General features: G+C 40.6%; 1 protein-coding gene across 1 annotated transcript; it reads left to right on the forward strand.

Moving 5' to 3' along the window:
- Positions 1-2,651: 2,651 nt before the first annotated feature.
- LOC127131140 (uncharacterized) lies at positions 2,652-3,416 on the forward strand. Its single transcript, XM_051060078.1, has one exon. The coding sequence runs from the start codon at positions 2,652-2,654 to the stop codon at positions 3,414-3,416; it is 765 nt and encodes a 254-aa protein (XP_050916035.1).
- The last annotated feature ends 14,390 nt before the right edge of the window (positions 3,417-17,806 follow it).

Here is a 17,806-nt window from a genome sequence, read left to right on the forward strand (position 1 = left end):
ACTCCACATATTGGTAAATGCCTACCTTGCTCTTCGATTTAGAGTCTATCTCCTTCTTGGATCCAAGATACTATCCTTCATTGATCTCGAACTGTTTGTTCCCCATCCAGTGATACACTATTCAGTACTGCAATCATTCCTTGAATTGGTGTTTGTCTTGTGAGCCCCCGTCGCTTAAACAAATATCTATCTCCTTATTTCATGGCAGTTAACCTTTTGATACTATTCTGTTGGTACAAGTCATACTCGTCATCATTGTATGTCTCTCTCTCTATTCTCGTGGTTCTGAACTACGATTGCTCTGACTTTCTCATTGCACAATGAGAATACGTAGGCACGAGATGCGAATCCTTGGCGAGTATACTTCTAATTATTCCTTCTTCCTCCTTAGGGCACCGTTCATATCTTTCACTATCCATTATCTACCTTCGATCATAAATCGTTCACCCAATGACATATCACTTCTTTAACATCGAAATACATTTTCTTTGGAATTCCATACATACCCTTTTAGGCTGCTTAAATGCAAAGTCCTCATTTCTACCTAGAGTTGTTTGGGCTACAACCTCAAACACTTGATTCCTTCTTTTTTGGCTAAACACCCTATAGTGGCGGCCTGCTAGTCCACGTATCGGTCAAAGTCATTTCCCTCTATGGTACAAATCCCATTTCTCTTATGGATTCCAATACACTTTCCCCTTTAGGTTTCAAACAACACTTCTTCAGTCACTTATTTCGAAACATTCAACTCTATGACTTTGGTCACTTCATCCCATTCATCTCCATGATACATTCATATTCTACCTTTCTTCACTCCATGTGATATACCAGTTACCTTTGAGCCAAATACACTACCTCTTTGTGCTCCTTCTTACGTCACCTTATGAACCAAGAGATGTTAGGGACTGTGCCCGAACACTTATTTCTTCGTCTTTTTCGGCTTTACCCTATAGTGACGGTCTCACTAGCCCACATACTAGTAATAGCCACCTTACTCTTGGGTTCATCTTTTCACCCTTGTTGGAGCGTAAAACATGATTCTTTGGTTCAAGCCATACTTTGATCACACTTATTTTCATCTCCCACCACTAGTTCTTTGAACTACGGAGCTCTGAATTCCTCATTGCACTATGAGGATACGTAGGCATGATGGCCCCAATCCTCACCGAGCATTTTATAAATTTTCTTTCCTTTCCCCTTATTCTTTTGTGAGTAATCTTTAGATATCACACCTACTTAAGCGAGAACAATCAAAACGGTTCCCATGGAGTACCATGGATGTTTGGGGTGCTAATACCTTCCCCTTGCATAATCGACTTCCTTACCCAGTATATCTCTTTCCCCCGGGTTTTATCGTTGTTTTCCCTTCCCTTTGGGGATAAATAAAGTTCGATGGCGACTCTGTTGTATGTTCGAGCGTGCGATACGTTCGGGTATATTTCCACTAGCTTCAACTGGCGACTCTACTTGGGACTTTTGCTTCTTGGAGCATTTCCTAGTTGCTAAAAGAGTTGAGCCTAGTTTTGATCGCTTCTCCGTTAATATAGGTGCTCATCTTTATAGATTTACTCGTTTTATTATCATATTTACTTTATTATTCTAGATATTGCTATGAATATTATCTGTTATGCTGTTGTTGGGTTAGGATAGACTACATGAGAGGAAAGCTCTATAATAGAGCTTAGTATACACATAGGATAAACTTGTGGATAGTCGTGTACGTCTGCATTTCGCGTGTTAGCTTGTCACGAGAACCACACCCAGACTAGATTCACTTGGAAGTACTTTTGTCCTGTGAGTATTCACTACGGCAGGGTATTTTTATTTCGAGTCGATGACTCTGGGAGGACTTCTAGGGACCACCTTGGAGCATAGTCCACACATGTGAGGGGGATATGGGTTTTTATTGCAGGAATCCATAGACTCTACCCACCTTGATACTCATGTTGCGTCGAACTTTTGAACCTACAACAAATGGCCTATACAGATTATTCAGAACGTATCAGAGTTTTGAATCTGCGTGACTTATGTCATTCCATCATCACATTATCATTCATCATGGCAATTTTTTTTTGCATATGCATTTATTTTCCAGGAATCCAAGAGCCAGTTTGTTGACTAAGTATTCGAGACAAAGCATGAATTCTGAGAGAAGAAGCATTCACAGTTACAAGTTCGTGGAGCCTTAGTTGATTGTTTTGAGAGGATTGGGGGAACGTCTAATTCTTGGAAACAAAGATGATTTCAAGACGTCTTATGGAAACCTTTTGGGAATATTGAACACTGAAGTCAATACCATTGTTGTGCACACCCTAGTGCAATTCTACGACCCTCCGCTGAGATGCTTTACATTCCAGGATTACCAATTGGCACCCACATTGGAAGAGTATTCACATATTCTAGGTATTAGGATAAAGAACCAAGTGCCTTATGTTCGCACTAAGGAACTCCTCAAATACCAAGTCCTTGATGAATCCCTCCACATAGAGAAGAAGGAAGTGGAGCTGAACTTGAAACCTAAAGGTGGAATTCATGGCTTCAGCTCAAAGTTTCTAGTAGATAAAGCTATTGCCTTCCCCGAAGCTGGCAATTGTACGACCTTCAACGCCAGTCTAGCTCTACTAATCTATGGGATCGTACTATTTCTGAACATGGAAGAATTCGTGGATCTGGCTGCTATTCATATCTTTCTAACTCAGAACCCTGTTCCCACTTTTCTTGCTGATACTTACTACTCCATCCACGTGAGAGCCCAGAAGAAGAAAGGAACCATCATCTGTTGTACCCCTTTGCTATATAGATGGTATATTTCGCATCTACCCAACAAGGGTCCTTTCATTGAAAACAAAGACAATTTGAAATGGTCTCAGCGAATCATGTCCTTGAACGCCGAAGACATCTCCTGGTATTCCCGAATCTACAACAGCGTCAAACTCATCCTCAACTATGGTAATTTTCCTAATGTACCTCTTCTTGGTATGAAAGGGGGAATCAATTACAATCCGAGGTTGGCATTACGACATTTGGGATACCCTATGGTAGATAAGCCTGATCTCAAAGGTGTAGAAGGTTTCATCTTGTATGAAGGGGTTGAAGATCCAGAATTAGTCAAGAAGATCGTCAAGTCTTGGGGAGAAATTTGTCCTCAAGGGAGAGCAGAAATAGGTAAGAAGAATTGCATTGCCAAGGAAGCTTACACCAAATGGGTAAAAGACAAGGTTAATGAGATTTTGTTGCCATTTCCGTCTGAACCATCCATGAGCATCAAGCCTCCTGAACCAGCAATCCATCAAACTTCTGAGGTTGATGAGCTAAAAAGAGTTATCGAAGCCCTAGAGAAAGAGAACGCCAATCTCAAGTATAGACTTGGTAATATCTCCTTGGAGAAAGAAACTTTGAAGTTCAACTTGAACTAGAAAAGAGACAGGGTGCATCAAGCAAATGACAAAGTGCAAACTGAGGTATTCACAATAATAAAGGTGGGTGATACACTCAAGGGAACTTATGCCAGTTTGACAGCAAAGAAGAAACAATTATCCGAGACTCAATACCAGGCTTGCAAAGCAGAGCTTAATTACAGAGAAAAAACCAAGAAGCTCTGAGACCAGCTGGAAGCTTTCAAGAAAGGGCTGAAGGATGAGCAAATCCACACCAAGCAGTTAGAGGTCACTCTTCACCAGAATCAGTATGAGCTAAACCAAAGACTTGAGGAGATCCGTGAGCTAAAAGAGCAATCGTGCAAGAACCTGGAAGGCACCAACCTACTCGAACAAGAGAATGATCGTCTGAAGAAACACAATGGACGCCTTGAAGAACGCCTCAACCAGAAAGAGGCATTTGTGAGAATCATTTTAGATGAACCTGGTCACGATCTACCAACTGACTTCCCCGAAGGAAGCATGGTATTGGGAGGAAAGAGTGCACGCATGACCCCGTTCGTTGAACAAACCACCTAAATTTCTCAGATTTTCTAAAAGAAGCTGTTGTTGAGATGTTTCTGAATAATGTCCCTTGGCCTTGATTTGTATTTCATTCTTGCTTCTAGGTTGATATTTGATAGGGTTGATGTTAAGACTTTTGTAGCCAGTGGGCAACCTATTGATATGTACTCGTACTCCACTTTTGTGGTATATGAATGAAAGAGTTTCTTGGCTACTGACTTCATAAACTGTCTCTCTTTATGCTTTGTATTTTCTTATGTTGATAAACAAACTCAAGGATTCCTTAGAAATCTCTTCCTTTTACAAAAATGAATATAACATAAATAAATATGCATATCAATTTTTTTTTGCATACATGCATGCATCCACACATTTATCTCTCATAGGCTTCTAGAAAACAAAATGCTTACCACCTCTATCTTTCCATAGCAAAAACGACGACTCATCATCACTATTTCACCTGAGCAAACAAATCCAAGATCATGGCTGATTTTGAAGCTGACAATGTTGTTATCCGTGAACCTCTCGCCCGTGTCCAGGGCGGAACGGACCTCTTCCAAGGAAACATCGAGGTCATCTTTGAACTCCTCCAGACTCAGAGGGCCCCTGCCTCTACTAACCCTACTGATGACAACGTCACCTGTGCTGCCGGGGGTGACCAATCCTGCCACTACTGCTGGTGCTACCGTCGAAACTCCGGTGGAGACTGTAGTACCAACTACTGAGAGCTTCCAATTGGTCCCTGCTGACATGAATAGGCTTGCTGCTGCCTACCCTTGGGGAATGCCCTAAAATTTCGCTGCTCATTTCGCCAATGAGGGTGCTTTCTTCCCTCATCTGACTCTCACCGCCCCTGCTGCTGCTGGAAATACTGCTTTTCCTTGGGGTATACCTACTATTCAGACTCCTCTGATTGATGCTTGCAACCCCGAGGACAACCAAGGTCAAGTCCCTAATGACACTCTCAACGCTGAAGGTGAATACCGAGGCTCACGCCTCCACTTTCAGATTCCTGCTAAAGCTGCTCAACCTACAAGTACCAATCAAGTTGTCCCATTCAGTTATCCTATGGAAACTTTTGAGCCCATGCTGACCTATGCACCCACCGATCCTGCACCCCAGTATGTGCAAACATGGGCACCTCAGGCCCCCAATGCTCAGGTTGGAGGGTGTCGCAACGCGAAAAACAACCGGCGGGAAAAAAACAGTTTACAGAGCCGCCACCGACGTTATTCATCCTATGACGGAAAGGAAGCGCAGGACTAACCTAAGAAAGGGAAAGGAACGGTCTTACGACCAGAGATTGCAAGGTATGGGAGTCGGTTACGCAAGGGGAAGGTATTAGCACCCCTCACGCCCGCCGTACTCGACGGGATCCACGCTCAAAAGAATAGGAAAAGGTTGCTAATAAACTGCTCAAAGAAAATGCACAAACTGGAATAATAACACAGGTGAAAGAAAATGGAGGAAGTGGACTCGGCAGGATGTCGCATCGTGGGCCTACGTAGTTTGTCAGAAACAAACATCAGAGTCAACGTAGTTCGGGGAAAAGGGAGACATGCTCGCTAGGATATCGCATCCTATGCCTACGTATCTTCTCTATCCAGAGGAGAATCAGAGCACTCGTAGCTCGGCTAACGCATGCCGAAACAAGACACTAAAAAGAGACGCTGAGACGTCAAAAGAAACACTCAACAGGAAACAGAATGCCAATACATGGACTTACACCCGACTCCAATCAACACAAAGGAAACAGAATGCCAATACATGGACTTACTCCCGACTCCAAACAACACAAAGGAAACAGAATGCCAATACATGGACTTATATCTGACTCCAAACAAAATAAACGCTAACCAGCGAACACCAAAGAAAAAGGTTCTCCGTGCGAACCATAACAAAGTAATCAAATACCCCAAAGATGAACCCCAAAGATATCAGAAGAAACCCCTAAGGTATGAACATACCACACACGCACACGCTGAACAAACAAGTACTCACACCAAAGCAAACAAAGGGTGAACACACACACAAAAAGAAAAAGGGTGCCCAAAGAGATTTCGCTCAATCTCCTGCCTACGTATCTCATCTGTAATGAGAATCAGGGCGACGTAGTTCCCCTTAACAGGGGAAAGGAGACAACAAACTAATATGGAGACTGACTCGAGCCTAATAGTTGTCATGCAAACAATAATCCCTAAGTTGAGGTCTCTAACATGCATCCTACTTCCTCAGAAATCAATCATACAACTCCTACAGAAATGGAGATGAGAAGAGGAAAGCAGATAAACACATTAACATAAGTGAACAAGCATCACTCACTATATACAAACAAGAGGCTTCAAACAAAGGGGGTAGGCTTTAGTCAAGAAGGGTCATATCAACCTCGACAAACAAGCCAAACTGTACAAAGGTAGTTTGTAGCTCTTAACCACTAACATTGAGAGTTAGGGTGAAGCTGATCAAAGATGGAAATGAGGATGAGACATCATGCTCTTAACCCTGGCCTAGGTGAGCTTATGATAAAGAAAGCGTGGGGATCCAGAATGAGGGATCCTATTCCACTTGACTGACACTGGACAAATGATCTTGGGTATTTGTTCAAGAGCATCAGCACGTAGTGCGAGCATAATGAACGACTCACTGAATAACGGGGGGTTGATTGCTAATCCCTTTTATCCGTCAATTGCCTCTTCACTTAGGAGGACTTATCAAGTAGCACTTGCCTCATTTAGAGGTCTTTGACACAAATGTAAACAATCACAAACAGAGCCTCTTAAGGAGGACTTAAGCCAAAATGCCTGCCAAAAAGGTGACAGGACTTCCAGACTACATGGAGTAAGAGAATAGTTACCTAAGTGGTGTATCAACCACAATCCAAAGCTCAAGCAAGAGCTAAAAGCAAGCAACTAAGGTACCTGTACAAAAGCTAAACAGTTAATATCTCAGACAACCAATCAGAAAACAGACAGTGAAACCAATCAACTGTACACAATTCAATGAGCAATGGTCAAGCAATCAAATGAATCAATGAGCTCAACTCATCAACTTAAATCCCTACAAAACACAAAGAAGTCAGAACACAATCCAATTTGCATCTCAAAAGGTGAGCAACTCAACCATTAATGCTAAGTGTCCAAACCTGAAACACAAGTCAAGGTTAGTTCATGTACAAAACAACTAGTACAAAGACTAGGTCCAAAACCAAACCAAATGATCAAAACAGAAGTCAATCTTTTGCACAAAGCAAGTTAAAACAATCAAGAAAATGTCCTCAAAAGGACCAACATCAATTCATACGGAAAAGGCATCAAATGATCAATGTAAAGCAAAGGCAAGCAAAGGTGCACAAAGTGGACATCCAAATTAGAAAATCCAAATCAAAACAGAAAAACATCCAATGGCCTTGAGATTTTTTATGTGAACTCATCATGTTATAAACATACATCATGCAAAACATTAGATCCAGAAGAGCTCAAATGATAGGTGAACAAAAATGCACAAAATGAATGCCAAAAATGTGACACAAATTGTCACATTACATCTTCATGTGTCAAAACAGTGATATCATATGATAAAAATTCCAAACCAAATTATCAAAAATACATATCACAAGTGAAGATTAAGCATGCAAAATTTCAGATCAATTGGATGAACACATAGCATTTCACAAAGCATTTATCATGACATATCAATTTAGCATAAGGTTCAATCCAAAATTCCAAAATAAAATTCCAGAAACAAACAAATCATGAAATTAATCCTATAAAAAACTAGAGATCAATACAAAATCATGAAAAAAAATTGGAGTCAATCTGGAGCATTTTACTATTTTTTATGATTTTTAGAAGATGAATGAAATAAATGGAATAATGAAATGAAATATGGAGGGAAAATATTATTTGAAAACAATTCAGAATGTTCACAACCAAGGATCGAACACATGCATTAAGGATCAACGGCGCTCAAAGTGAAACGCTGCATTTCACTTAATGACATGGCAGCCACGCAGCAAGTCAACAACACGCAAGGCGAGTCAACACAATATAAGCCAACCAAACAGACACGCAAGCGCCACACAAGCAACGAACCCTAGCAATACAGTCAGACGCCGGAGCTGTAGCTCCGGTCGTCTTCTCCGGCCGTCTCCGGCGGAGATTCAACGAAATTTTTCCAGATTTCAAAGAAACCGGTACCGTTCGAAAGGTCTTTCAACAAGGATCTCAAATATCATACTCAATCAACCTAATTCATCATATAATTTCTAGATCGAGCAAAAACTTTTTCAACATCAAAACTTGAATCTCATCATACATGTTCATATCTTAACCAAATTCAAATATAATCATATCAGCATGCTCAGGGGAACTAGATCTACACAATCATGGCAAGCAATTGGCAAAAGGAGGTGATGAAATTTTGACTTACTTGAAATGCAGTTCTCCATATTCACGATCTCAAGCTCTCATATGATCCAGATCAACTTCCTTTAACCTCTAATGAAGCTTTGTGCAAGAATTACCACTTGAAACCGCCTGAATTCTCTTCAATTTCAAAATCTGATCCAGTTGAATATGCTCTTTAGCAGCTTGAATTATGGACGGATTTCTTCAAACAAGGGATGGATTTTGCTCAATGATGCTCCATGATCAAGAATCTGCAATAATCTTGGAGAGTTGTGTGAAGAAAGATGAAATTTGAAGTGAGAGAAAATTGGAGGGAAATGTGAATTTTCAGATCTGAATTTTCTGTTATGAGCAAATGAGATTAGGGTTTGGCTTTTATATGATCCACTAATCACACTGAAATCCAAATTAAGCTTGTGTTAATCATGATTAGTGGAATATGGATTAATTTGCAAAATTGCAAAAGTGAAGCTCATGCACATGCTACACGTGAACAGTGCCCATGCAAGCTTGGAAATCATTTAAAATCATCCACTAAACAACATGGAATTGGTATTTGGCTTGCATGATCAACCAATTTTGAATTATGAAATTTCCCTCCATTTTGCACATGTGTGAACAAGTGAGCATATGAGCTTCTTCCATGCATGGCAAGGATTCATTTGAAATGTATTGGTCATGAGGAGTATTTTGCAAAAAGAATGGACCAAATTGGAGTTTTGTATCAAAAGTTATGTCACTTTGAATTTCCATGTACATCTTGGGATCATTTGGCCATAACTTCTCAACCAATCATCAGATGGACATGATCTAGGACTTTTTGAAAATGGGAGAGAAAGATCTACAACTTTCATGTTCACCAAAAGTCCATTTGAAGCTTCTTTGATCTTGAAAAGTCAAGTTGAATGTGGACCAGAAACTTGCCATTTTTGGAAACTTGAAATTACAGGTCACTTTCCATTTTTGGAAACTTTTGCCATGACTTCAAAATCTTCAGGATAGATGTTTAAAATGACAAATGGACCTCTTTTGAACATGACTGAGGTGTCTCAACTCATTTCCCCACCTCATAGCCCTCAGTTGACTGCACAGTTGACTTTTTGGTCTTCAGATGATCATGAAATGTATTGATGAACTTGAGCCTTTACCACTTGATGAAATGGCTCCAAAATGAAACCTTAGCTTATGTAAGCTCCTCATAACAATCATGTGATCTCCATCCCCAACAAATACCTCATCTCCTTGAGCAACCCTGGTTGGAAGAATGGCTTTGATTAGGGTTGACCAGAGGTCACAACCCTAATCCAAAGGAACTTGAGAATGAACAATGAAACCCTTGAAGATGATAGAACCATGATGATGGTGATATAACCTTGCAGACAAGATAATGCTTAAGACCTTTGAAGGTTCAGGAAATCCTAATTGAAGTGCAAACCCTCAGATGGTTGATCATCAATTCATAGAGACCCTCAGGCTTGAATCATGTAACTTCTCCATCTTCTGAAAAGACTTTGGAGGATGACCTTCTTGTTTTCATATGATATGCAAAATGCAATGCCTAATGTCCTAAAATGAAATACAATGTGTCAAACTAGTCCCAAGAAGAGGAGGGCAAATTTTGAGGTGTTACAGCTGCCCCTATTCAATCCACTGTGAACCTGTCGATATGAACAACCTCGGCTTTCAGATGATCAGAGTGAAGAGTGGTTGAATACAAAGAACAAACGAATAATTTGCGCTCCGCTGGGAATTATTATCTTTTTTGCTTTTCTTGAACCCCAGAACTTTTTGATTTTTTTTTTGCTTTTCTTGAACCCTAAAACTTTTTGATTTTGATTTTTTTTTTTTGCTTTTCTTGAACCCCAAAACTTTTATTTTTCTTTAGCGCGAATGATCCCTGATCACCGCATTTGAACCCCGACAATTCCATGTCACTCTTGTTGCCAAACAATGAACCCCGTTCTCCATTTGAACCCCAATCGCCTGATGATAACTCGCGATCGTCGTTGTGAACCCCATTCTCCAGAAAACACCCCGTGTCTCCTTTTCTCCATTTGAACCCCGTTCTCCATTTTCCCGTGCTAATTCCGTTGGCAACGCCGGAAATAACACCAAACACCACTCTGATGGCGACATATCAGAGGGTACACCTTCACAACAGGAAGGTAACATGTGCATTTCTTCCTCAGAAGACACCCATAACGACTTCTGTTGGCCTCAGCCAAAGTCTAAGGTGACATATGATCAGAAGACAATCCTGAGGACCTCATCCCGGATACAATCTTCAATTCCAGTTGAACCCCGTTCTCCAGAAAACACCCCGTGTCTCCTTCTCTCCATTTGAACCCCGTTCTCCAGAAAATGCCCAACACTTCCTTTTCTCCATTTGAACCCCAATTTTCACGCTGATCGCGTAACATTCTCCGATCTTCATTTCCATCTCCGTCCGACGGAAACTCTTCCTCCAATATCGCGCTACTGGGGAATATTGTTGATCCAACGTCACGATGCTAAACTCCTCAGAGTAACATCTTCCAACTTCCATCTCCGCACGACGGAATTTTTTTCTCCAATATCGCACTACTGGGGAATACTGTCGATTCAGAATCATGATGCCGAACTCCTCAGAGTAACATATTCCAACTTCCATCTCCGCACGACGGAATTTTCCTCCAATATCGCACTACTGGGGAATATTGTCGATTCAGAATCACGATGCCGAACTCCTCAGAGTAACATCTTCCAACTTCCATCTTCGCACGACGAAATTTTCCTCCAATATCGCACTACTGGGGAATACTGTCGATTCAGAATCACGATGCCGAACTCCTCAGAGTAACATCTTCCAACTTCCATCTCCACACGACGGAATTTTCCTCCAATATCGCACTACTGGGGAATACTGTCGATTCAGAATCACGATGCCGAACTCCTCAGAGTAACATCTTCCAACTTCCATCTCCGCACGACGGAATTTTCCTCCAATATCGCACTACTGGGGAATACTGTCGATTCAGAATCACGATGCCGAACTCCTCAGAGTAACATCTTCCAACTTACTAAACCAATTCTCAAACGGTAACCACGGCTCGAGACTAGGTTATGCTTGCGATGCTTATGCATGAGTTTTACAGCGTAATGCTCCATAACCATGGAAATGCTACGCAATTTGCTATGCAATATGCTATGCTTCTCTAAATGATGAATGCATAAAAAATATCCCCCTCAGGGGACGACACGAGCAACTCTGCTGAGGAACTCGATATCACTCCAATCTCCAATCCTGCTGGGTAATAGCACTGCTGCTGGGGAAAGGGTAATCTTCACTGGGGACGACCTCCACTAAACTCGATCCACTTGGGGACTTCGCTGGGGAAAAACTTACCAACGCACACCTCCGTTGGGGAAACAACAACCCTCAGGACTGCTGGGGAAATAACAATCTCCATCATGCTAGGGGAAACAACACACTTCAGGCCTGGCTGCCAAGGAAACACCGACCTCGAACCCACTGGGGAGATACAGAATATTTGACATGGAACACCTGTCGACTCGTCGAACACTGGCATTCACCATCTAACCATAATGTCAACTTTCCACTTTTGAGAGCTCCCAGACTCATCCGGTCTTTTCTGATTCATCACCTTGTATTCCCGACTTCTCCATACTCCAAGAAAATCGACCTCCTTAGATTTGTGCCGACTCTCCAGTCCTCAGACTTTGAAGAGTCTTGTTGATTAACCTTTTAGGATCATCGCACTTCTCTCGCCGTCTCTACACCATTCTTCAACTCCTTGTCCCTGATTGGACTTTAGAGGAATCTTTTGTCCAAAACGCTTCGCGTCACAACCTGCAAGTGAGTGAAAATAACCAACATCACCTGCAAAAGAGATCGTTAGATAAAACGTTCCCCAGGTGCGCCAATAGTTCAACAGCCAGGTCACTCAACCCTCCAAATAAGATTTCAAGTTTTCAATCCTATAAACATGCATTGGAAGGGACCCATATGTTTCAAAATGCAAAGATTCTTATCAAAATAAACGGATGTTTTTGCAATCAAAGCGGTAATGAAAACAAAAACAAAATTATTTGACTGAATATGCATTTTATTGATTGAAAAAGATGGCTCATAACTGAGCAATACACATGAAGCAATCCCTGAAAAGAGGTAATTGCGCACAAAAGGAAAAATCTATCCTAATGGCAATGTGAACCCGTGATCTCATCGAGTATCAACCCGGTTACAACCCATATGTCCTCAAGACACTCCGTGCTTTCTGCCTTCTGAACAAGACGCTTCCGACCGATCCCTGCTGGGGATTATCCATGTGTCTCAACCAAAGTACAAACGATCATGCTAGACGCAGTTGTTCATTTCATTCCCTCTTTTGCCTGGACCGCCCTTTCGGGTTTTCAGTCCACCGGGATACCCTTTTTTGCCCAAGCCGCCCTTGTGGGGTTTTCGACTTGCCTGTTAGACGGTATGGCTAGTGATCGAGAGAGGGTTGAATAGATCACCTCTTTAAAATAAACGGATTTAAAATTCTTATAAGAGTTATTGAAACTTAGCAGAAAATTTCAGTCCCGAATCGACTTCCGTCTATTCTGAACCGCTACTGGAAAACCGGACACGCGAATTTATTGCTGGATTTGAATTAGAACGACAAAGATTATTAACACCAGAATCTTATCTAATTGAATGCACTTATTACTAAATCCTAATTCCAATGAATAAAACTCAGCTGACAGTTTTGTCAAATAATTGGTGTGTATGTGATCAATGATGAACAATGGTGGACTTTAGTTAAAGAAGTTTTCTTGCCACTATTGTATCACGAAAAATACAGCCACAACACATTAACTGAAATTACAAAACTGTTGAAAACGTAAAGAGAGATAAGGAAAGAATACGATACGCAGAGATTTGGTAAGGAAGTTCCCCACTGTCGTCCTCGCGTGTGGGTACGTCTCCCTCTCAATTTCAAATGAAATTGAGAACTGTAATTATCAATAATGACGAATTCGTTGATACAAGGTTACAATACAAAGATAGAATTCTAAATCCCAAGAACTTCTTCTTGTATGAAACCTCCACTTGATCTGAGCTCGATCAAGAATTTCCTGCAAGAAATTGCAAACAATTCACCGTTTCCACGACCTGTTTGCGAAATCACCCGATTTCCAAACCCTACGCTGCGGCTGAATCTGTTCTGCAAACGTGACAAACAAACCCGCAAGAACACTCCAGTTCTTGAAGGACAAACCAGTTGGGTTTTCCTCGAAACCCCCTTCAATCTTCAACTCAGCTAGATCCTCGATCGTTCCACTGAACACCTCAGCTAGATCCTTGATCGTACCACTGAACGTTATCTCGTTGATCCTTTAATCCAAAGAACAAGAATGATTATGTGTTGATGTTCTTGAAGAAAAGAGATTGAGAAGATGAAGTCTCTTTCAGGTTTCTAACTGCTCAAAAACAATTGCTGCTACATACTTCTTTGATCTTGTGTTCAACTGTTTTTCTCTTCTGAATTCGTACCTTTTTCACTTCTGTCAAAATACTACTTATATATGAAAGACAGAAGCTGTTAGTAGATAAAACAGACTTATGCATTGATACAAAAGGTTATGCATCGATGCATACTGTAACTTTGATTAATTTTAGAGAATTAATGTAAGCATGTATCGATGCAAAGCTCGTATGTATCGATACATAGAGCATTTTAACTAAGCATGTATCGATACAAGACTCGTATGGATCGATACATAGAGCATTTTAACTGACCATGTATCGATACAAGACTCGTATGGATCGATACATACTGAAGCAAAAGCGTTTTGAGATTTACAACAAATTTATGGATCGATGCATATGAACATGTATTGATACATACTGACACAAAATAGTTTTTATGAGTTCTTTTAAGAGATGTATCAATGTGGATCTTTATGTAAAGACATGAAACAATAGTATAGGCTAAAAACACAAATGAATCATGTAAAATAATGCACAACCAACAATTAGACAATGATCACACAATTTGCTATCATTCAAAACTTATTCAAAGTAAGGAATTTGCTCACAAACTCCCCCTTTTTGATGATGGCAAATTTTTAGCAAGATGTGTGATTCTCCCCCTGAGTTTGTGCATATCTGTCAACATCTGCATTTCTCCCCCTTTGTCAACATCAAAAAGAAAAAAAACAGTTTTATCAAGGCAACATGTTGTAGCAGTGCACAGCAAAAATGATAAAGAAGCTAACAATCACAAAGAAGGAAGCTTAAAAAGTAAAGAATCACTCACAAAGAATGACAAATGTGGGCAATAACATCAGAAGTAAACAGAAAGTAATAAGCATTTAAGTAGTAGGAAGTGTTTGAAAATTACATAAGCCAAGACATATATTGTACAACTAATCCAAAAAGAACTTAAGCAATATACAATGAAATGCAGTGAGATGAAATGATGATGGTTTAATGTGGATTATAGCCACCACAGGACTCTTCGTCATCTCTATCAGGATCTCTGAAGCTTGGCGGAGGCGGAGGATGAGGCATTGCATCTAGATTGTGACCCATGAAGGTGTAGTGCCGGAACCGGTCCTGAACTTCAACACTTCTGAATCTGTCCATAATACCAGGATTGGCATGGCAGTCGTCCATAAAACCAGACATTTCATTGTAGAAGACTTGGTGCCACTTAACCAAGTCCGTGTGCCAAGAGTGTTGGTTATGGTACATCCGTGTATGATCGTCATGCCACTCACGATGCTCCTTATGCCACTCACTTTGTTGTACGTGCCAGGACCGTGCCTCTTCATGACGTTCTTGGTTGGCAAGCTCCATCTGTTGAAGCATTTGAGTGAGATGCACAGTGGATGTTGAAGATGAAGTACCGCCGGAGAACGGAGGAGCCGTTGGTTCAGGTACGTAGTTGGTTGGAGACCACCTTTGTGGCACCCAATCACCCCAACCAGCATTGTCGTCAGCTGCAGGCACATCTGCTTCGTTCACATCATGCATTTCTTCATCATGTTGATCTTTAACTACATGAATGCGTTCAGAAGGCACATCAAAATTGTAGATTCTTGTTTTGGATTTCCTTTCGAAGAAATAGAAACATTGACGGTCCTTGTCCCACCGATATCCCATATGAGATAGAGTGGAAGAGTCAAACTCTTGAGCAGCAGATGGTGATATGAGAGGAACTAAAGGGATTGCAACATTCCAAAACTTAAAAATTTTCATGATTTGAGACGCATAACCAAGAGCAACATTCTTGGCACTGTTACGCACGAAAAAGAGGCGCTTCACAAAGTAATTTGCCCAATTCAATGGAACCTTATTTTGAAGAATATACAGGAGATGAATGCTTGCCCTGTCTAACCTAGAATGTCCACTGTTTGCTGGACGCAGAATGTGCGAGATAATCCAATGGAGTATACGAGGAATTTTCTTTATCATACCAGATGTAACGTGTTCATCCTCACCCAGCGGTCTGTCCAGTTTCAAGATATATGGAGTAAACTCCTTCAGGTTAAAGTCAGTATCAAAATGCAGGTCATGCCAGGTCTTGAAATTAAGCGACAAAAGCGGAATTTGAAACACTGTTTCCCAATCAGCAGCTTCAAAAGTATAGGTTCTGACACCGATAGAACACTTAAACATATATCCTCTACCAGATTGTAAGCCAGCATAAAATGCACGAATAAATCCTCATGGTAATCATCCTTTGTAGTAAAAAATGAGCCAAGTTTTTGTGCATTAAGGAGTTCAACCATAGCATTGAGATGCAGACGAAAAGCATCATGTTTATCGAAGACATGGGGTTTCATAACTAACCTTGTCTTGAAAGAATCCTCAAACTCAGTAGCAATTGCAGGATGAAGCAAATCTAAGGCATTTGGAGGAATTTCTGGTAACTGCTGAGAGGTGCCAACCGGTTCCTTTCCTTTTCCTTTTCCCTTTGCTCTAGCTGGAATGGTTCTTGAAGGCATGGTGATGAGAGGTTGAAGAGAAGTGGGATGAATTTAGGGTTTTGGAGAGAGTGATGATGAAGGAAATTAGGGTTAGCCGCGGGTTTTGGGAGGTATGGTAGCTGCTGATACTAAGTTTGTGAAGAGATGTGATAAGAGTTGCTGATGTGTCGATCCATGAGTGAGAAAAAATGCATTTAATCCAAATAAGAATCAGTATGTGTCGATCCATATGGGCATGGATCGATCCATGTCACGCATTTTTGTTTTTAAAGGGTCTATGTATCGATACAAACGACGGATGGATCGATACATACTGAACCAATTTTGACAGATTTGAAATGAGAAGGACATGAATCGATACATACATGTTTGTATCGATACATACTGATGCTACACCAAATTTTAATTAATTTTATGCAGTATGGATATGCATTATGAAGTATGTCATGATAATTATGCCCAAGTATGATTCACAAATCAGACTATAATGTTCAAACAATATATGCAAAGAAATTCACATAAACGAGAGTGAGGAATTTCGTTCTAACATACACAATCACATAGTTGTAAAAGAAATATAGAAAGGAGTGATATTACCTCTGTTGATGTAATCTTGTGAGGTATAAATGAAATCTAAAACAAATCTCATCAACCAAGGTGAGGCATAATATAGATAAGAATAAACATGCTTAAGACAATAACGAAGAGAGATCTAAAATCCCTAATTCACGACGAATGTTGAAGAACGGTTCCGTTGCCAAAGGTTTAGTGAAAATGTCAGCAAGTTGGTTTTTAGAATCAACATGCTCAAATACAACGTCTTCTTTTTCAACATGGTCGCGAAGAAAGTGATGTCTAATCTCTATGTGTTTAGTGCGTGAGTGTAAAACAAGATTTTTAGTAAGGTTGATGGCACTAGCATTGTCACATTTTATTGGAATACGTTTGAGTTGAATGTTAAAGTCTTGTAGTTGTTGCTTTAGCCACAAAATCTGAGCGCAACAACTACCGGCTGCAACGTACTCAGCCTCTGCAGTTGACAAAGCCACAGATACCTGCTTTTTGCTATGCCAACTTACCAAGGAGTTTGAAAACAAGTGACATGTACCACTCGTGCTTTTCCTATCTGATTTGCAGCCTGCAAAATCAGAATCGGAGTAACCTACTAAGCTACAATCACTTCCTTTGGAATACCAAAGCCCATATTTAGATGTTCTATGAAGATATCTAAATATATGCTTAACAACTTTCAGGTGTGATTCCTTAGGATTTGATTGATATCGTGCACACATACAAACACTAAACATGATGTCAGGTCTAGAAGCAGAAAGATACAGAAGAGACCCAATCATACCTCTAAACTTTTTGACATCTACACTCTTACCATGCTCATCTTTATCTAGATTTCCGTTGGTAGGCATAGGGGTGTCAATTGATTTTGAGTCGTTCATTCCAAAGCGTTTGAGTAGTTCTTTGCAG

This window comes from Lathyrus oleraceus, chromosome 3 (genome assembly GCF_024323335.1).
Source record: "Lathyrus oleraceus cultivar Zhongwan6 chromosome 3, CAAS_Psat_ZW6_1.0, whole genome shotgun sequence".
NCBI lineage: Eukaryota > Viridiplantae > Streptophyta > Magnoliopsida > Fabales > Fabaceae > Lathyrus > Lathyrus oleraceus.

Bases quoted from the DNA above. Each gene is read 5' to 3' on its own strand.
- LOC127131140 (XM_051060078.1), top strand. From the start codon at position 2,652: ATGGAAGAATTCGTGGATCTGGCTGCTATTCATATCTTTCTAACTCAG.